This window comes from Bombina bombina, chromosome 1 (genome assembly GCF_027579735.1).
Source record: "Bombina bombina isolate aBomBom1 chromosome 1, aBomBom1.pri, whole genome shotgun sequence".
Lineage (NCBI taxonomy): Eukaryota > Metazoa > Chordata > Amphibia > Anura > Bombinatoridae > Bombina > Bombina bombina.
Window position 1 is genome coordinate 42,424,322 of NC_069499.1, and position 21,688 is coordinate 42,446,009.

The following is a 21,688-nucleotide window of genomic DNA, read 5'->3' on the forward strand; positions in this document are numbered from 1 at the left end:
ATGCTAGCAGTCTGTCCCAGTGTTTGCCAGTTACATGTAATGTTTGTCTCAGTTTCTCACAGTTACATGTAATGTGTGTCTCAGTTTCTCACAGTTACATGTAATGCTAGCAGTCTGTCCCAGTGTTTGCCAGTTACATGTAATGTTTGTCTCAGTTTCTCACAGTTACATGTAATGTTTGTCTCAGTTTCTCACAGTTACATGTAATGTTTGTCTCAGTTTCTCACAGTTACATGTAATGTTTGTCTCAGTTTCTCACAGTTACATGTAATGTGTGTTTCAGTTTCTCACAGTTACATGTAATGCTAGCAGTCTCACACTGTTATTAATCTTCTAGGTGCAAGTCCAGAACCTAAGGAGAATTTATTTACAGTTATTGTACAGCCAGTCAATACATTTACCGAGGCAGCAGGATTGGAAGATACAGCAACCAGCACTAGTACAGTCACGCCAGCATTTGTGTCCTCGCAGATTAATGTAATGGATTCCTCTTCCCAGCAGATCAGTTCAACAGTGGTTTATGGTGACGACCGGCTAGAATCTGAAGGTACCTAGTCTGTGCAGCGTGTCTGTGTTTTATAGGTTGTGAGTAACATAGTCTCCTATTAATTCAGCTTTTTATTTAATCATTTGGCTGCCAGAGAGAGTTGCTGTGTATGTTTAGCAATATGTCGCTGCTCTCTGTGGCAGCAAGGTGTAATAGCCAGTAAAGCTATTTGTTTGTGATTTTCTTACACATACAGAGGATTCATCATGCTGGTGATAAATACTCCGAGGCAGCAGCACAACTTGAAAAAACTCCAGCTTTATTGAAAGTGCATCAAAGTTAAAACAGCAACGTTTCGGACACAATAGTCCTTAATCATGCATGATTAGCGTACTTTACCTTACAGTAGCTTCTAGTTTAGCAAATAATGTGTTTTCTTTTACAAGATATGACGAGTCCACGGATTTCATCCTTACTTATGGGATTACGCCTCCTGGTCAGCAGGAGGAGGCAAAGAGCACCACAGCAGAGCTGTATATATAGCTGCTCCCTTCCCTCCCACCCCAGTCATTCTCTTTGCCTGTGTTAGGCATAGGAAGAGGTAAAGTGAGGTGTTAGTTTAGATTGTTTAATCAAGAAGTTTTTTATTTTAAAATGGTGCCAGTGAGTACTAGTTCTTCTACAAGATACGACGAATCCACGGATTTCATCCTTGTGGGATTTATCCTCCTGCTAACAGGAAGTGGCAAAGAGCACCACAGCAGAGCTGTATATATAGCTCCTCCCTTCCCTCCACCCCCAGTCATTCTCTTTGCCTGTGTTAGTAATAGGAAGAGGTAAAGTGAGGTGTTAGTTTTAGATTCTTCAATCAAAAAGTTTTTTTATTTTAAAATGGTACCGATGAGTACTATTTTTCTCAGGGAGATATGGAATGAAGACATTTTTCTGCCCTGAGGTTGATGATCTTAGCAGTTGTGACTAAGATCCATTCTGGTTCTCACAGAGCTTCTGAAGGTAGTACAAGAGAAATCTTCAGTGTGGAGAACAGTGTCATGCTACAAGCAGCATTGAGGTATGTTCAGTCTTTTATTTCTGAGGAGACTTGTTTTATCAGAACTGGCTGACATTTTTCTCTGCAAGGGAAGGGGTAAGCAGTAGACCTGTATTACTGAGGGTGTTACTGAATTTCCTATGTTTTATACATATTGCTATTAAGGTTGGCATATTTGTATTGGGGTTTGACACTGGGAGAGGCAGCTTCACATATATATATATATATATATATATATTATTTAGGGTCAGTAGGGCTCCAGGTTCTTGTTGATGGTTTATAAGTACAGGGGACCACATGGCTTTCTTTCTCAAACTGCTTCCCATGCGGTTAGACAGTCTGTTGAGACAACGTACATGATGGGCGGGGCCTATTTCGCACGCTCAGACACGCAGTTTCTTTCACTAAGAAGGCAGCAGGCATTAGCTCCGGTGGGGCCTAAAGTTGTGTTCTGATCACCGGATCGTTGTCGAGTCATTTTTCAGTACCCTTAGGGCAGGTAGGCGCCACAGCAGAGCTGTGGCGAGGTGCAGGGGTCATTTTCACTGTTAAGATATATTTTTTGATTTAAAATGTCTCTTAGATGGTAATTTCACCTTTACTTATAGGGTGCAATAATTTTTGGGCCAATTGAATTATTATATTTAATTGTTTAGAGTTTTAAACGTTTTAGTGCAGTTTGGGAAAAATTGTTGCGTTTTTTATATCTTACAGGTGCAGTACACATTTTTCTAAAAGTTGTTTGAATCAATAAATGAGGTGATTTACGACTATTGTGGTTATTGCTGGTCTGTTCAACATGTCTGACATTGAAGAAACTAATTGTTCTATGTGTTTAGAAGCCATTGTGGAACCCCCTCTTACTTTGTGTACCTCTTGTACTGAAAGGGCCTTACAATGTTAAAAGCATATTTTAGGTAAAGAAAGTGTGCCTAAGGATGATTCTCAGTCTGAAGAGAATCAGGATGTGCCATCTAATTCTCCCCAAGTGTCACAACCTTTAACGCCCACACAAGCGACGCCGAGTTCCTCAAATGCGTCTAATTCTTTTACTCTGCAGGATATGGCTGCAGTTATGTCAACTACCCTTACAGAGGTATTATCTAAGTTACCAGTGTTACAGGGTAAACGCAGTAGGACAGGAATTAATGTGAATACGTAGTCCTCTGATGCTTTGTTGGCTATTTCCGATGTACCCTCACAGGGCTCTGAGTTGCGGGTCAGGGAATTGTTGTCTGAGGGAGAACTTTCAGACCCAGGAAGTATGTTACCTCAGACAGATTCGGACATCATGTCCTTTAAATTTAAGCTTGAACACCTCCGCCTGTTACTTCGGGAGGTTTTAGCGACTCTCGATGACTGTGACCCTATTGTGATACCACCAGAGAAATTGTGTAAAATGAACAAATATCTAGAAGTACCTACTTACACTGATGTTTTTATGGTTCTTAAAAGAATTTTGGAAATTATAAAGAAGGAATGGGACAGACCTGGTATACCGTTCTCTCCTCCTCCTAATTTCAAGAAAATGCATCCCATATCAGACACCATCCGGGACTCTTGGCAGACTGTCCCTAAGGTGGAGGGAGCTATATCTACCCTGGCTAAGCGTACAACTATTCCTATTAAGGACAGTTGTGCTTTCAAAGACCCTATGGATAAGAAGTTAGAGGGTCTTCTAAAGAAATTATTTATTCATCAGGGGTTCCTTTTACAACCAACAGCTTGCATTGTTCCAGTTACTACTGCAGCAGCTTTTTGGTTTGATGCTCTAGAAGAGTCTCTGAAGGTTGAGACCCCTTTAGAGGACATTTTAGATAGGGCTCTCAAGCTAGCTAATTCTTTTATTACAGATGCCGCCTTTCAAATTGCTAAGTTGGCAGCGAAAAATGCAAGATTCGCCATTTTAGCGCATTTTAGCGCGTTAAAATCGTGGTCTGCTGATGTGTCTTCTAAATCAAAGCTCTTAGCTATTCCTTTCAAGGGTAAGACCCTATTCGGGCCTGAGTTGAAGGAAATAATTTCTGACATTACTGGAGGTAAAGGTCAAGGCCTACCTCAAGATAAGTCTGTTAAGATGAGGGGTAAACAAAATAATTTTCGTTCCTTTCGAAATTTTAAAGGAGTACCCTCTGCTTCCTCTTCCTCCACAAAGCAGGAAGGGAATTTTGCTCAGACCAAGTCCGCCTGGAGACCTAACCAGGCTTGGACCAAGGGTAAGCAACCCAAGAAGACCGTTGCTGCCACAAAGACAGCATGAAGGGACGGCCCCCGATCCGGGTACAGATCTAGTAGGGGCAGACTTTCTTTCTTTACCCAGGCTTGGGTAAGGGATGTTCAGGACCCCTGGGTACTGGAAATCGTGACCAATGGGTATCAACCGGAATTAAAAAAAATTCTCCCAAGAGGGAGATTTCTCTTACATGGTATATCCAGTCCACGGATTCATCCTTACTTGTGGGATATTCTCAATCCCTACAGTAAGTGGCAAAGAGAGCACACAGTAGAGCTGTCCATATAGCTCCCCTCAGGCTCCACCCCCCCAGTCATTCTCTTTGCCGCTCTAAATTTCATAAAGATCGGATGTTTTTCTGAGATTTGGTAAAAAAGTGTGTGCATTTTATTATTTAAAGGCACAGTAACGTTTTTTCAAAAAGTGTATTTTTCTGTATTTGAGTGCTATCTAAGTCTGTCTAACATGTCTGAGCCTATAGATAGACCTTGTTCTATGTGTTTAAAAGCCATGGCGGTACCCCCATTGCATTTGTGTTTAAAGTGTGCTAAGGTATCTAAACATTTTAATGACCATACAGTGACACTTAAAAATGTAGCCCAAGATGATTCTTTGACGGAAGGTAATGAGGATAGTCCTCCTTCCTCTCCCCATGTGTCGACACCAGTTACGCCTGCGCAAGCGTTGCCTAGTACCTCTAGCGCATTGTGCCCTATTACATTACAACAATTAGCAGCAGTCATGGATAATTCCCTTGCGGCATTTCTATCCAAACTGCCAGTTTTTCCAAAAAAGCGTGATAGCTCAGTTTTAAGAACAGAGGATGAGCAATCAGAAGCTTTGGATGATTTATCTGTTGTACCCTCACAACACTCTGAAGTGGCAGTGAGGGATGGTCTGTCCGAGGGAGAAATTTCTGAAACAGGAAAAGTTTCTCAGCGGGCAGATTCAGATTCCTTAGCGTTTAAATTTAAGCTGGAACACCGCGTCCTGCTTAAGGAGGTTTAAGCTACGCTGGATGATTGTGACCCCATGGTGGTCCCAGAAAAATTGTGTAAAATGGATAGGTTTTTAGAGATCCCTGTATACACTGATGCGTTTCCGATCCCGAAGAGGGTGGCGGATATTGTGACTAGGGAGTGGGAGAGACCAGGTGTACCTTTTGTTCCCCCTCCTATCTTTAAGAAAATGTTCCCCATAAATGACCCCAGGCGGGACACGTGGCAGACGGTCCCTAAGGTAGAGGGAGCAGTTTCAACACTTGCTATAGAATATACCAATTATTGTACTCACAGTGCTTAAAGGACCTATAGCTCCTATCTAAGGTGGGCCCCCACTACCCACAGAGAAAATACTGTTATCAGAAAGGTTTAGAGAGGAGCGCCAGTTAAGTCAAGGTCTGGTGTCTGTGTGTGAGAAATGTATTCACACTTTAGTAAATAGAACCCTTTGTGAGGGCTGAGTGCCTATGTCTGGCTACATAGGCTATTGTGATAGTAAGACAATAGAATAGAGGAATGTAAAGGATATGATACAATTTATTACAATTACAGATTCAATCTATAAACATGGATCCATGGTACATAAAAATATATATAAAAACAGTTCAGAAATGATAATAATACATAAAATTCCAAGGGGAATATATTCCTCCAAGGGCAAAATGTCCCCAAGATAGTATACAGAGAGTGGTAGATATAATTGGACTAGACTACCCTCTGCTTCATATAATCATATAAAAACCGGTACAACAGGTTGGTGGAATAGTTTCCACTGATATAGGAAATACAATCTTATGCAAATAAGGATGCAGCTGACCAATATATCATGTGTGAACAATATATCATAGGTGAAAAGAAACACAAAAACGACAAAAGTGATCAAAAAATGTGATCAAAATGAACTAGTGTGTACACAATCTAGTGTAAAAAATGTTCTCAAAAATGATGGCACAAAACGGTGTAAAAAGGTGTAAAAAATGTGTTACAGATCACATAGCGAGTGATATGTAGTGGAAAGCAAAAAAAGTGAAAAATGATCAATGTAAAACGTAGGTGAACAATCACAGAAACGTGAACAATATATTTTCATAAAATGTCACAAATATAAACAATATAAAATACAGAGTGGAATCAAATCAATGTCTATAAAAAATCGGATAGTGATGATGTTGTGGCGATCCTGATAAAAAAGTGTGTCCAAAAAGTTATAATAAAAGTAAGTGATTCCAATAAAGGCGTTTCTTATCCTCCAATGAGTCTTAGTAATCCAATATAAAACAATTCCAAAGCTTCAGTGTCAAAGCAAAGATAAAAACAAAAATGGCAATATAAAAAGATGGCAATATAAAAAAGATGGAAAATCCTCAAAACCTAAGGATAGAGAAAAATAACATAGTATAATACTGTTAAAATGTAAATAAATCAAGAAATATAGCTCACCATATAGTTGTCAACGCGTTTCGGCCCACAGCTTGGGCCTTTCTCAAGACTAGTCTTGAGAGAGGCCCAAGCTGTGGGCCGAAACGCATTGACAACTATATGGTGAGCTATATTTCTTGATTTATTTACATTTTAACAGTATTATACTATGTTATTTTTCTCTATCCTTAGGTTTTGAGGATTTTCCATCTTTTTTATATTGCCATCTTTTTATATTGCCATTTTTGTTTTTATCTTTGCTTTGACACTGAAGCTTTGGAATTGTTTTATATTGGATTACTAAGACTCATTGGAGGATAAGAAACGCCTTTATTGGAATCACTTACTTTTATTATAACTTTTTGGACACACTTTTTTATCAGGATCGCCACAACATCATCACTATCCGATTTTTTATAGACATTGATTTGATTCCACTCTGTATTTTATATTGTTTATATTTGTGACATTTTATGAAAATATATTGTTCACGTTTCTGTGATTGTTCACCTACGTTTTACATTGATCATTTTTCACTTTTTTTGCTTTCCACTACATATCACTCGCTATGTGATCTGTAACACATTTTTTACACCTTTTTACATTTTTTACACCTTTTTGTGCCATCATTTTTTGAGAACATTTTTACACTAGATTGTATACACACTAGTTCATTTTGATCACATTTTTTGATCACTTTTGTCGTTTTTGTGTTTCTTTTCACCTATGATATATTGTTCACACATGATATATTGGTCAGCTGCATCCTTATTTCCATAAGATTGTATTTCCTATATCAGTGGAAACTATTCCACCAACCTGTTGTACCGGTTTTTATATGATTATATGAAGCAGAGGGTAGTCTAGTCCAATTATATCTACCACTCTCTGTATACTATCTTGGGGACATTTTGCCCTTGGAGGAATATATTCCCATTGGAATTTTATGTATTATTATCATTTCTGAACTGTTTTTATATATATTTTTATGTACCATGGATCCATGTTTATAGATTGAATCTGTAATTGTAATAAATTGTATCATATCCTTTACATTCCTCTATTCTATTGTCTTACTATCACAATAGCCTATGTAGCCAGACATAGGCACTCAGTCCTCACAAAGGGTTCTATTTACTAAAGTGTGAATACATTTCTCACACACACACACCAGACCTTGACTTAACTGGCGCTCCTCTCTAAACCTTTCTGATAATAGAATATACCAATAGAAGACAGTTGTGCTTTTAAAGATCCTATGGATAAAAAAATTGGAAGGTTTGCTGAAGAAAATGTTTGTTCAGCAAGGTTTCCTTCTTCAGCCAATTGCCTGCATTATTCCTGTAACTACTGCAGCAGCTTTTTGGTTTGAGGCGCTGGAGGAGTCGCTCCAGAGGGAGACTTCATATGACGAAGTCATGGATAGAATTCATGCTCTAAAGCTGGGGAATTCTTTTATCACAGATGCCGCTTTACAATTAGCTAAGTGAGCGGCGAAAAATTCTGGTTTTGCCATTATGGCGCGGAGAGCGCTTTGGCTCAATTCATGGTCGGCTGACGTGTCGTCCAAAACAAAATTACTAAATATTCCTTTCAAGGGAAAGACCCTTTTTGGTCCCGAGTTGAAAGAAATTATTGCGGATATCACTGGGGGGAAGGGCCATGCCCTCCCGCAGGATAGACCGTTTAAGGCCAAAAACAAGGCTAGTTTTCGCTCCTTTCGCAACTTCAGGAGCGGACCTGCTTCAACCTCTGCTGCCGCAAAGCAAGAGGGTAACGCTTCACAGCCCAAAGCAACCTGGAAACCCTTGCAGGGCTGGAATAAGGGTAAACAGGCCAAGAAGCCTGCGCCTGCTACCAAGACAGCATGAAGGGGTAGCCCCTGATCCGGGACCGGATCTAGTAGGGGCCAGACTTTCTCTCTTTGCTCAGGCTTGGGCAAGAGATGTTCCAGATCCCTGGGCATTAGAAATTGTGGCTCAGGGGTATCTTCTAGAATTCAAGGACTCTCCCCCAAGGGGAAGGTTCCACATTTCTCGTTTGTCTTCAGACCAGACAAAGAAACAGGCGTTCTTACGCTGTGTAGAAGATCTTCTAAAGATGGGAGTGATTCACCCAGTCCCAATTGCAGAACAAGGACTTGGATTTTACTCAAACCTGTTGTAGTTCCCAAAAAGGAGGGAACTTTCAGGCCAATCCTGAATCTAAAAATTCTAAACAAATTCCTCAGAGTTCCATCTTTCAAAATGGAAACCATTCGGACAATCTTGCCGATGATCCAGGAAGGTCAATATATGACTACCGTGGATCTAAAGGATGCGTACCTACATATTCCTATCCACAAAGATCATCATCAGTTCCTAAGGTTCGCCTTTCTGGACACGCATTACCAGTTCGTGGCCCTTCCTTTCGGGTTGGCCACCGCTCCCAGAATTTTCACAAAGGTGCTAGGGTCCCTTCTAGCGGTTCTAAGACCGAGGGGCATCGCAGTAGCTAGACGACATCTTAATTCAGGCGTCGTCTTTCCACAGAGCCAAGGCTCATACGGACATTGTTCTGGCCTTTCTAAGATCTCACGGGTGGAAGGTGAACGTCAAAAAAAGTTCTCTGTCCCCGCTCACAAGGGCGTGGCCACGCAGGACTTGGTATGCAGACCTAGTGGACATGTCATCGGCTCCACCATGGAAACTGCCTTCGAGGCAGGATCTTCTAATTCAAGGTCCATTCAAGCATCCAAATCTAGTTTCTCTGCAACTGACTGCCTGGAGATTGAACGCTTAATTCTAGCTAAGCGTGGGTTCTCTGAATCAGTTATAGATACTCTGATTCAGGCCAGAAAGCCTGTCACCAGGAAAATTTACCATAAGATATGGCGAAAATATCTTTGTTGGTGCGAATCCTTGGGTTACTCGTGGAGTAAGGTTAGGATTCCAAGGATATTGTCTTTTCTCCAAGAAGGATTGGAGAAAGGTTTGTCAGCTAGTTCTTTGAAGGGACAGATATCTGCTCTGTCTATCCTGTTACACAAGCGTCTGGCAGCTGTACCAGACGTTCAGGCGTTTGCACAGGCCCTAGTTAGAATCAAGCCTACAAACCTGTGGCTCCTCTATGGAGTCTAAATTTAGTTCTTTCAGTTCTTCAAGGGGTTCTGTTTGAACCTTTGCATTCCATAGATATTAAGTTATTATCTTGGAAAGTTTTGTTTTTGGTAGCTATTTCTTCTGCTCGAAGAGTTTCTGAATTGTCTGCTTTGCAGTGTAATTCACCCTATCTGGTGTTCCATGCAGATAAGGTTGTTTTGCGTACCAAACCTGGTTTCCTTCCAAAAGTGGTTTATAATAAGAATATAAACCAGGAAATTATTGTTCCTTCTCTGTGCCCTAATCCAGTTTCTAAGAAGGAACGACTGTTACACAATCTTGACGTGGTTCGTGCTTTAAAATTCTATTTAAAGTCAACTAAAGATTTCAGACAAACATCATCTTTGTTTGTTGTCTATTCTGGTAAAAGGAGAGGTCAGAAAGAGACTGCTACCTCTCTTTCCTTCTGGCTGAAAAGCATTGTCCGATTGGCTTATGAGACTGCTGGACAGCAGCCTCCTGAACGAATTACAGCTCATTCCACTAGAGCTGTTGCTTCCACATGGGCTTTCAAGAATGAGGCTTCTGTTGAACAGATTTGTAAGGCAGCGACTTGGTCTTCACTACATACATTTGCCAAATTTTACAAATTCGATACTTTTACTTCTTCGGAGGCTATTTTTGGGAGAAAGGTTTTGCAAGCAGTGGTGCCTTCCGTTTAGGTTACCTGACTTGTTCCCTCCCTTCATCCGTGTCCTAAAGCTTTGGTATTGGTATCCCACAAGTAAGGATGAATCCGTGGACTGGATACACCATGTAAGAGAAAACAGAATTTATGCTTACCTGATAAATTACTTTCTCTTACGGTGTATCCAGTCCACGGCCCGCCCTGGCAATTAAGTCAGGTTCAAATTTAATTTTATAAAACTACAGTCACCACTGTATGGTTTCTCCTTTTTCTCCTAACCGTCGGTCGAATGACTGGGGGGGCGGAGCCTGAGGGGAGCTATATGGACAGCTCTGCTGTGTGCTCTCTTTGCCACTTCCTGTAGGGATTGAGAATATCCCACAAGTAAGGATGAATCCGTGGACTGGATACACCGTAAGAGAAAGTAATTTATCAGGTAAGCATAAATTCTGTTTTCTTCTTTCACAGTTGTCTGTAAACCAGATAAAAAGAGAAGCATTCTTACGTTGTGTAAAAGACCTCTTTACTTTGGGAGTAATTCATCCCGTTCCAAGATTAGAACAGGGACAGGGATTTTACTCAAATCTTTTCGTGGTTCCCAAGAAAGAGGGAACGTTCAGACCTATTTTAGACCTCAAGAGTCTAAACAAGTTTCTCAGAGTTCCATTCTTCAAGATGGAGACCATCCGAACAATTTTTCCAATGATCCAGGAGGGTCAATATATGACTACCGTGGACTTGAAGGATGCATACCTTCATATTCCTATCCACAAAGATCAGCATCAGTTCCTAAGGTTTGCCTTCCTGGACAAACATTTCCAGTTTGTGGCTCTTCCCTTTGGGTTAGCCACAGCACCCAGGATCTTCACGAAGGTTCTAGGGTCCCTTCTGGTGGTTCTCAGGCCGCGGGGCATAGCAGTTGCGCCTTATCTGGATGATATTTTGATTGAGGCGTCAACTTATCATCTGACGAAATCTCATACAGACAGTGTTGTCCTTTCTGAGAACTCACGGATGGAAGGTGAACCTAGAAAGAGTTCACTAATTCCACGGACAAGTGTTCCATTCTTGGGAACTCTGATAGATTCTGTAGACATGAAAATATTTCTGACGGAGGTCAGAAAGTAAAAAATTCTAAATACATGCCGAGCCCTTCAGTCCAATCCTCGGCCATCAGTGGCTCAGTGTATGGAGGTAATTGGATTGATGGTGGCAGCAATGGACATAATTCCGTTTGCTCGTTTTCATCTCAGACCACTGCAACTGTGCATGCTCGGACAGTGGAATGGGGACTATGCAGATTTATCTCCACCGATAGATCTGGATCAAGAGACCAGAGACACTCTTCTTTGGTGGTTGTCGCCAGATCATCTGTCCCAGGGGACGTGTTTCCGCAGACCCTCGTGGGTGATAGTGACAACGGACGCCAGCCTTCTGGGCTGGGGTGCATTCTGGAATTCCTTGAAGGCTCAGGGTGTATGGACTCAGGTGGAGTCACTACTTCCAATCAATATTCTGGAATTGAGAGCAATATTCAATGCACTTCAGGCATGGCCTCAGTTGGCTTCGGCCAGATTCATCAGATTCCAGTCGGACAACATCACGACTGTGGCTTACATCAATCATCAGGGGGGAACGAGGAGTTCCTTAGCGATGAGAGAAGTATCCAAGATAATTCGATGGGCGGAGGCCCACTCTTGTTATCTGTGAGCAATCTACATCCCAGGAGTAGACAACTGGGAAGCGGATTTTTTAAGCCGACAGGCTTTTCATCCGGGGGAGTGGGAACTCCATCCGGAGGTATTTGCCTCACTGATTCTCCAATGGGGCAGACCGGAGTTGGATCTGATGGCATCTCGACAGAATGCCAAGCTTCCAAGATACGGATCCAGGTTGAGGGATCCTCAGGCCGAACTGATAGATGCCTTGGCAGTACCTTGGTCGTTCAGCCTAGCTTATGTGTTTCCACCGTTTCCTCTCCTTCCCCGCGTGATTGCTCGGATCAAACAGGAGAGAGCTTTAGTAATTCTGATCGCACCTGTGTGGCCACGCAGGACTTGGTATGTGGATCTAGTGGACATATCCTCTCTGCCACCGTAGTAACTTCCATTGAGACAGGACTTTTCATTCAAGGACCTTTCCAACATCCAAATCTAAATTCTCTGCAGCTGACTGCTTGGAGATTGATCGCTTGATTTTATCTAAGCGGGGATTCTCCGATTCGGTCATCGATACTTTGATCCAGGCACGTAAGCCTGTCACTAGAAAGATCTATCATAAGATATGGCGTAAATATCTTTTTTGGTGTGAATCCAAAGGCTTCTCATGGAGTAAAGATAGGATTCCCAGGATTCTGTCTTTTCTCCAAGAAGGATTGGAGAAAGGGTTATCAGCGAGTTCCTTAAAGGGACAGATTTCTGCTTTGTCAATTTTGCTACACAAATGTTTGGCAGATGTTCCAGATGTTCAGTCTTTTTGTCAGACTCTAACCAGAATTAATCCTGTTTTTAGACCAATTTCTCCATGCTGGAGTTTGAATTTAGTTCTTAGTGTTCTTCAAGGGGTTCCGTTTGAACCCCAGAATTCCATAGATATTAAATTATTATCTTGGAAAGTTTTGTTTTTGGTTGCTATTTCTTCTGTTCGTAGAGTTTCTGAGCTTTCAGTGTTACAATGTGACTCGCCTTATCTTTCATTCTGATTAGGTGGTTTTACGTACCAAACTTGGATTCCTTCCTAAGGTTGTTTCAAATAAGAATATTAATCAGGAAATTGTTGTTCCTTCTTTATGTCCTAATCCTTCTTCTAAGAAGGAGCGTCTGTTGCATAACTTGGACGTGGTCCGTGCCTTGAAGTTTTACTTACAGGCAACTAAGGATTTCCGTCAATCGTCTTCATTATTCATTGTTTATTCTGGATAGCGTAGGGGTCAGAAAGCTAAGACTAACTATTTCTTTTTGGCGGAAGAGTATCATCAGTCTGGCGTATGAGACTGCTGGACAGCAGCCTCCTGAAAGAATTACGGCTCATTCTACTAGGGCTGTGGCTTCCTCATGGGCATTTAAAAATTATGCTTCTGTTGAACAGATTTGCAAGGCTGCGACTTAATCGTCTCTTCACACTTTTTCAAAATTTTACAAATTTGATACTTTTGCTTCTTCTGAGGCTGGTTTTGGGAGAAAGGTTCTTCAAGCAGTGGTGCCTTCCGTTTAGGTCTCTGTCTTGTCCCTCCCGTTTCATCCGTGTCCTGTAGCTTTGGTATTGTATCCCACAAGTAAGTATGAAATTCGTGGACTCGTCGTATCTTGTAGAAGAAAAGTAAATTTATGCTTACCTGATAAATTAATTTCTTGTACTATACGACGAGTCCACGGCCCTACCTGTCATTTTTCAGACAGATTTAGATTGTATTATATTTTTTATAAACTTCAGTCACCTCTGCACCTTTGGCTTTTCCTTTCTCTTCCTAACTTCGGTCGAATGACTGGAGGGGGAGGGAAGGGAGGAGCTATTTAACAGCTCTGCTGTGGTGCTCTTTGCCACTTCCTGTTAGCAGGAGGATAAATCCCACAAGTAAGGATGAAATCTGTGGACTCATCGTATCGTAGAAGAAATTAATTTATCAGGTAAGCATAAATTATGTTTTTTCTCAGGGAGAAATCGTCAGTCAATAACTTCCCAAGAGGAGTGGAGACATTTTATTTTCTGCCCTGATGTTGATTATCTTAGCAAACATTATCTAAGATCCTGCTGGTTCCCACAGAGCGGTTGAAGGTAAAGAAACATCTTCAGTGTGGAGAACCGTGTCATGCTGAGGTATGTTCAGTCATTTGCTTCTGGGGAGACTAGATACATCAGAACAGGCTGACATTATTCCCTGTACTGGGGAGGGATTATCAGTATGCACTATATAAATGGAAATGGTGTGCCTGGAATTCCCTTTTATTTTGATTACTTATCAGTGTGTTTGTGCAGTGACTATTGTGTTCACTTATGCTTATGCTGTGTGGGCTGACGATGGGAGATGCGTTTTGCTTCCTAAGGGCTGTCGTTATTTATATTCCTTATAACTGGCTTTGGGAGTGTGGGTATAAGAGGGGCACATGGCGTTTTTTAGTTATTTGAGTTGGGAAACCGACATGTTTCTTCTTCCCATGCGGGTCTCAGTACGGCTCGAGTTACGCCCATGGTAGGCGGGGCCTAGTTTTGCGCGCTCAGCCGCGCAGTAATCATCCGGATCAGCAGCAGGGTCCTGGGCTCCGGTGTGGCTTAAGTCAGTTTGTGCACATAGGGGTACAAAGAGACTTGGGAGCGCTGCTCATGGAAGATCAGTGTTGTCTGGGGGCAGGTATATAGAATAACTGAACAAACGGAGCAGTACTGTTAAGTTAGTTTGTGCACATAAGGGCACTGTTTATCGCTGCAAAAGTTGTTATACTGCTAGCAGAAAGATTGTTGCACTTTAATTATTTAAAGGCGCAGTAGACTTTTTTATTTAAAAAAATTGACTATATGATTTGACTTCAAGGTTAAATATATCAAGTAAAGAACGACTATTATTGCTATTGCTAGTCTGTTTAACATGTCTGAACTTTTGGAAAGTACCTGTTCTATGTGTTTAGATGCCAATGTGGAACCCCCTCTTACTTTTTGTCCCTCATGTACTGAAAGGGCCTTGCAATGTAAAGAATAGATTTTCTTTAATGCAAGTTTGTCTTAAGGATGCTTCTCAGACTGATGAGAATCAGGGTATGCCGCTACTTTCTCCCCAAGTGTCACAACCTTTAACGCCCACCCAAGCGACGCCGTGTTCTTTAACCGCGTCCACTTCATTTACTCTGCAGGATATGGCTGCAGTTATGTCATCTACCCTTACAGAGGTTTTATCTAAGTTGCCTGTGTTGCAGGGCAAATGCAGCAGGACAGAAGCCACTCTGATTCCTGCGACTTCTGATACTTTGATGGCTATTTCCGATGTACCCTCACAGGGATCTGATTTAGGGGGTAGGGAACTTTCCGACTCGGGAAGTGTGTTACCTCAGACGGACTCGGACGTCATGTCCTTCCGATTTAAGCTTAAACACCTCCGCCTGTTACTTCGGGATGTTTTAGCGACTCTGGTTGACTGTGACTCTATTGTGGTACCACCAGAGAAATTGTGTAAGATGGACAAATACTTAGAGGTGCCTGCTTACTCTGATGTTTTTCCGGTTCCTAAGAGAATCTCGGAAATTATTACGCGGGAATGGGAAAGACCGGGTATCCCGTTCTCACCTTCTCCTAATTTTAAGAAAATGGATCCCATATCTCTGTTCGGGACTCTTGGCAAACAGTCCCTAAGGTGGAGGGAGCTATATCTACCCTGGCTAAACGTACAACTATTCCTATTGAGGACAGTTGTGCTTTCAAAGATCCTATGGATAAAAAGTTGGAGGGTCTTCTGAAAAAGTTATTTATTCATCAGGGTTTTCTTTTACATCCGACGGCCTGTATTGTACCAGTTACAACTGCGGCGGCCTTTTGGTTTGAAGCCTTAGAAGAGTCTCTTAAGACTGAGACTCCTTTAGAGGATATTTTAGATAGAATTAAGGCTCTTAAGCTGGCTAATTCTTTTATTACGGATGCCACCTTTCAGATTGCCAAATTGGCGGCTAAGAATGCAGGATTTGCCATTTTAGCGCGTAGAGCGTTATGGTTAAAATCTTGGTCTGCTGATGTGTCATCTAAGTCAAAGCTTTTGGCTATTCCTTTCAAAGGAAAGACCCTATTCGGGCCTGACTTGAAGGAAATCATTACGGGAGGTAAGGGTTATCTCCTACCTCAGGATAAAACAGCTAAACTGAGGGGTAAACAGAATAATTTTCGTTCCTTTTGGAATTTCAATGGAGTCCCCTCTCCTTCTTCCGCTAAACAGGAAGGGAATTTTGCTCAAGCCATGTCCGTCTGGAGACCCAACCAGGCTTGGAATAAAGGTAAACACCCAAGAAGCCCGCTGCTGCTCCCAAGACAGCATGAAGGGGCGGCCCCCGATCCGGGACCGGATCTAGTAGGGGGCAGACTTACTCTCTTTACCCAGGCTTGGATAAGAGATGTTCAGGACCCCTGGACACTGGAAATCGTGTCCCAAGGGTATCAACTGGAATTCAGAAATTCTCTCCCAAGGGGGAGGTTTCTTCTTTCACGATTGTCTGTAGACCAGATAAAAAGAGAGGCGTTCTTACATTGTGTAAAAGACCTCTCTACTATGGGAGTAATTCGTCCCGTTCCAATACAGGAACAGGGGCAGGGGTTTTACTCAAATCTTTTCGTGGTTCCAAAAAAAGAGGGCACATTTCGACCCATTTTAGATCTCAAAAGTCTAAACAAATTTCTCAGAGTCCCATCTTTCAAGATGGAGACTATTCAGACAATTCTACCATTGATCCAGGAGGGTCAATATATGACTACCGTGGACTTGAAGGATGCATATCTTCATATTCCTATCCACAAGGATCATCACCAGTTCCTAAGGTTTGCCTTCCTGGACAAACATTTTCAGTTCGTGGCTCTTCCCTTTGGGTTGGCCACAGCACCCAGGATCTTCACAAAGGTTCTAGGGTCTCTTCTGGCGGTTCTCAGGCCACGGGGCATTGCAGTGGCGCCTTATCTGGACGATATTATGATCCAGGCGTCTTACCAACTGACAAAATCTCATACAGACATGGTTCTGTCCTTTCTGAGGACTCATGGGTGGAAGGTGAATCTAGAAAAGAGTTCACTAATTCCACAGACAAGGGTTCCTTTCTTGGGAACTCTAATAGGTTCTATATCTATGAACATTTTCTTGACGAAAGTCAGAAAGTTAAAGATTCTGAATACATGCCAAGCCCTTCAGTGCAATCCTCGACCATCAGCGGCTCAGTGCATGGAGGTGATTGGATTGATGGTGGCGGCAATGGACATCATTCCGTTTGCTCGCTTTTATCTCAGACCACTACAACTGTGCATGCTCAAGCAGTGGAATGGAGATTATGCAAATTTGTCTCCTCAGATAAATCTGGATCAGGAGACAAGAGACTCTCTTCTTTGGTGGTTGTCGCCGGATCATCTGTCCCTAGGGACGTGCTTCTGCAGACCCTCTTGGGTGATAGTGACAACGAACGCAAGTCTCCTAGGCTGGGGTGCAATCTGGAATTCCCTGAAGGCTCAGGGGGTATGGACGCGATCGGAGTCTCTTCTTCCAATCAATATTCTAGAATTGAGAGCAATATTCAATGCGCTTCAGGCTTGGCCTCAGTTGGCTTCAGCCAGATTCATCCGATTTCAGTCGGACAACATCACGACTGTGGCTTACATCAATCATCAGATAGGAACAAAGAGTTCCTTAGCGATGACAGAAGTAAACAAGATAATTCGGTGGGCGGAAGCTCACTCTTGTTATCTGTCAGCAATCCACATCCCAGGAGTGGACAACTGGGAAGCTGACTTTTTGAGCAGACAGATGTTTCATCCGGGGGAATGGAAACTCCACTCGGAAGGTCTTTGCCACTCTGATCCTCAAATGGGGCAGACCGGAGTTGGATCTTATGGCATCCCCCAAACTCCCGAGATACGGATCCAGGTCCAGGGATCCTCAGGCCGAACTGATAGATGCCTTGGTCGTTCAACCTAGCTTATGTGTTTCCACCGTTTGCTCTCCTTCCCCGGGTGATTGCTCGGATCAAACAGGAGAGAGCTTCGGTAATTCTCATCGCTCCTGCGTGGCCTCGCAGGACTTGGTATGCCGATCTGGTGGACATGTCCTCTACTTTCATTGAGGCAGGACCTTCTCATTCAGGGACCCTTCCATCATCCGAATCTTGTTTCTCCGCAGCTGACTGCTTGGAGATTGTAAGTAAGTAGAAGAAAGGATGAAATCCGTGGACTCGTCATATAGTAAAATTAATAAATTTATCGGGTAAGCATAAATTTCCTTTTTTCTTAGGTTTAATAAATTTATTGTCAGCTTACAGATGAAACAGCAAGTATGCAGGTGAAACAGGTTTAGAGAAATCTGATGACAACTGTGAGGAAATGTGTTAAATATGAGTTTTACCATTTACATGAAATATAGATAATTCCTTTAATACCCATTCCCCAGTTTTGCTTAACCAACACTTTTTACCTCTGTGATTACCTTGTATCTAAGCCTCAGCAGACTGTCCCCTTATCTCAGTTCTTTTGTAAGACTTTCATTTTAGCTAATCAGTGCTGACCCATAAATAACTCCACGGACGTGAGCATAGTTATGTATATGGCACACATGAACTAGAACTGTCTAGTTGTGAAACACTGTCAAATGCACTGAGATAAGAGATGGCCTTCAAGGGCTTAGAAATTAGCATTGAAGCCTGCCTATGTTTAGCTTTCAACAAAGAATACAAAGAGAACAAAGCAAATTTGATAATAAAAGTAGATTGTAAAGTTGTGTAAAATTTCTGCCCTATCTGAATCATGAAAGTTTAATTTCGTCTTGCCTGTCCCTTTATAGTAAAATTTATAGAAAATAAGACCGCCATCCACTGATATTAAAATGTGTGTTTGTTTGATGGGCTTGGCACATTAACGATTCCTGATTGGATATGTTTAGTCCAATTGGGTAGACGTGCGATGTAAAATATTTTTGTTCACCTACGTGTGAAACCTTTGCGCAAGCGCAATAAAGCCCCTAGGACGCCGAAAAATTTAAAGCCGTGGATATTTTTATCATGTATTTACACCTGATGAAACGGTCAGTTTAGATCGTGAAACGTTGTGTTTTTTTGTGTTTAATATTAAAGTCTTTTTATAATATTAGGCTTATCCACAAGCATTATTTTATTGCATTGGAACCAGCACTGTCTATAAACATCACACTGAGTGTTGAGGCTATATTGGAGCTGGGAATAGCTTTTATTCGATTACTGCAGTTTTGTACAACTTCTTTGAATCCTGTTTGTGGCAGCCGGCTGGCACATAGAGCGGCTTTGAGAACACGGGAGAAGTGTGTAAATGTGCAGATTCGTAATGCAATGTAGATGTGACCTTGACCAGCTCTAACCACCAGGAAAGCAAAGCAGAAAAAAAAGAACGTGTAACCAGATATTCTTCCGGATATTCAGGGTAAATTTATTGTCTAGATAATTTTATACAGTAACTGACTTTATGGAATTTGTTTTCTGCTAAAGCATGTTTTTTGTTCTCGCTGAGTAAGTTCAGCCCTGCAGGCTAGCGGCACAAATGCTTGTGCTATTCTTGTTTGATTTCAAGGTTGAGTAGAAACCTTGAGGAGCATTTGTGTATGATCATTACTCACCCTCCCTATCTGTAGATGCCAGAAATCAGCCTAAACTACTCTCACTATGTATTTGTGACCAGTAGGTAGCCCTCTTTTTCCACGTGAGCAGGCCACAGACACTAAGGGAAAGCAGTCTGGAGCCTCTGTGAGTTAAAACACTGCTCTTTATATAACTGGCAGCCATGGGGGTTAAATCACTGCTCTTTATATAACTGGCAGCCATGGGGGTTAGAACACTGCTCTTTATATAACTGGCAGCCATGTGGGTTAAATCACTGCTCTGCATGTTACTGGGAGCCCTATGATTAAAAAATGTGTTTGTGGGTGTCACTGGCAGGGGTTTAAATGATTGTTCTGTGTGTGTTACTGAGAGTTAAATAACTGCAGTTGTGGAGTTAAATATTGTTCAGTGTGTGTTACTGGCAGTGTTGTGGATTAATTGCTGAGTTGTCAGAATAGATATGTGCAGTTTAGGGAGAAATTTTGTGGTCATAGAGTCTACCTGCAGTTTGATTCCCTGTTATTTGTAACTTTTCTATACGTTACATTTTTTCGCAGGTTTGTTTCACTATGGGATAGATTACAAGTGAAGCACAGATGGTTGCAGCAGGGGGTATTATCTTTTGTGCAACATCGAGTACAGAATAACGCACAATATGGTATTACAAGTATATGGTTAAATATTTTAAGGATCAGGTTAGCGCTGTCTCCAGTGTGTTAAAGGGATAGTAAACCCAAATATGTTCTTTTTATGAATCAGATAGAACAGTAATTTTAAATAACTTTCTAATTTACTCCTATTTAATTTTCTTTGTTCTCTTGGTACCTTTATTTGAAAAAGCAAGAATAAAAACTTTGGAGCTGGCCCATTTTAGGTTGAGAACCTGGGTTGCGCTTGTGAATTGGATGTAGCCACCAATCAGCAAGCCCTATCCAGGGTACTGAACCAAAAATAGGCCGACTCCAAAGCTTTCATTCCTGCTTTTTCAAATAAAGATACCAAGAGAACAAAGAAAATTAAATAGGAGTAAATTAGAAAGTTGTTTAAAATTGCTGCTCTATCTGAATCATGAAAGGAAAATATTTGTGTTTACTATCCCTTTAAGGTATTAAACCCTTAAAAGAAAAGTTAAGGGAAACAAATGAATACTGAGGAAATTTGTCAGTATTTCCTTCTTAATATGAGGAGAGACCACGGCATCATTCCTTACTGTTGGGAAATACTGAACCTGGCCACCAGGAGGAGGCAAAGACACCCCAGCCAAAGGCTTAAATAGTTCCCCATTTTCCCTCATCCCCCAGTCATTCTTTGCCTTTCGTCACAGGAAGAGAAGTGTCAGAAGATTCAGAGTAGTTCCATATGAAGGGTATCTGCCCTTCGAAATGGGACTGGAGTTTTAAGTAGTCTTGTCAGCCTCTCAGTGAGAGCATTGACGAATGTTAGTCTGGAGATGCAGGGAGAGTCTTTCTGCGAACCCATCCAGACTCGTATTAACAGCTCCTAAGCAATCAGTGTTGACGAGTTTCACTGCCTGCTTCCATCACACAAGTCGATGTCAGGAGCGATGCTACAAGACTGTCAAACTTGAGAGGCTGTGTTCCTGTTCCACGGCATAGATTCTGGTAAGATCGTTTAATTTTATATACACGTGATAACGGGTCACAGTGTTGCTCCTTTTATCTGTATGGAATCAAGGGTTAATATCTCCAGAGGGGGATTATTGAACAGTGGGGATTTATCACATAATTGTATTTGATTTATGCTGCGACATGTGTGAGATGAGGCTCATGCAGCTGTTGGAACGTACAGGTTTTTTACTTTTGTTTTTGGAAGCTGCGCAGCCTGAAAGGCTTGGCGCGCTTTTTTCCTATTATAGCAGGGGCGGTCCTGCATTGTGCACCATGTGGCCAGGTGTGGTCACACTGATTTCCTCTTTCCTGACCGTCCAGTTTACCGGAGAAGAAGCGGTTTTTCTGTTTGGCCTAGGTCATAGGAGGTGGAGAGTGCCCCAGCCATTGTGGGTATAAAGGTGCCATTTTATCTTATTATCTATAGTCTGCTTTATAAGCGCAAGCTATGGAGGATTCTGATACGTTAGCGGGTACTCCCTCTTTACTTAAGTCCAATACCTGTCTATATTGTGAGGAGGCCGCGGTATACCCGCCCGCTCAATTATGTTCCACATGCCTTGATAAAGTAATCATGTCAAAGAAGGTTAATATGTTTGATACCACTGAGCCGTCCACCTTTGAGGAGCCTCCGTTCCGTGAGCTGCGCTCCCTACAGTCATCTCCTAATACACATGCAGCTTCCCGTAGCGATCCTAATCCTCCATCTGGAGGGGCCCTTTTACCGCCAGACTTTACTGAGCAATTGCAAACGGCAGCGTCTGCAGCCTTTAGTGCTTTACCTCGCCCTGCTAAGCTCAAGCGA

At 42.0% G+C, this 21,688-nt stretch overlaps 1 protein-coding gene across 1 annotated transcript in view; it reads left to right on the plus strand.

Annotated features, from left to right (window-relative positions):
* Positions 1-21,688, plus strand: part of ARMH4 (armadillo like helical domain containing 4) — a 490,210-nt gene that overhangs the window by 135,496 nt on the left and 333,026 nt on the right. Inside the window, exon 4 of the mRNA XM_053697321.1 lies at positions 338-547. Within this exon, the coding sequence (XP_053553296.1) occupies positions 338-547 (210 nt within the window). The remainder of the gene's footprint in view (positions 1-337; positions 548-21,688) is intronic.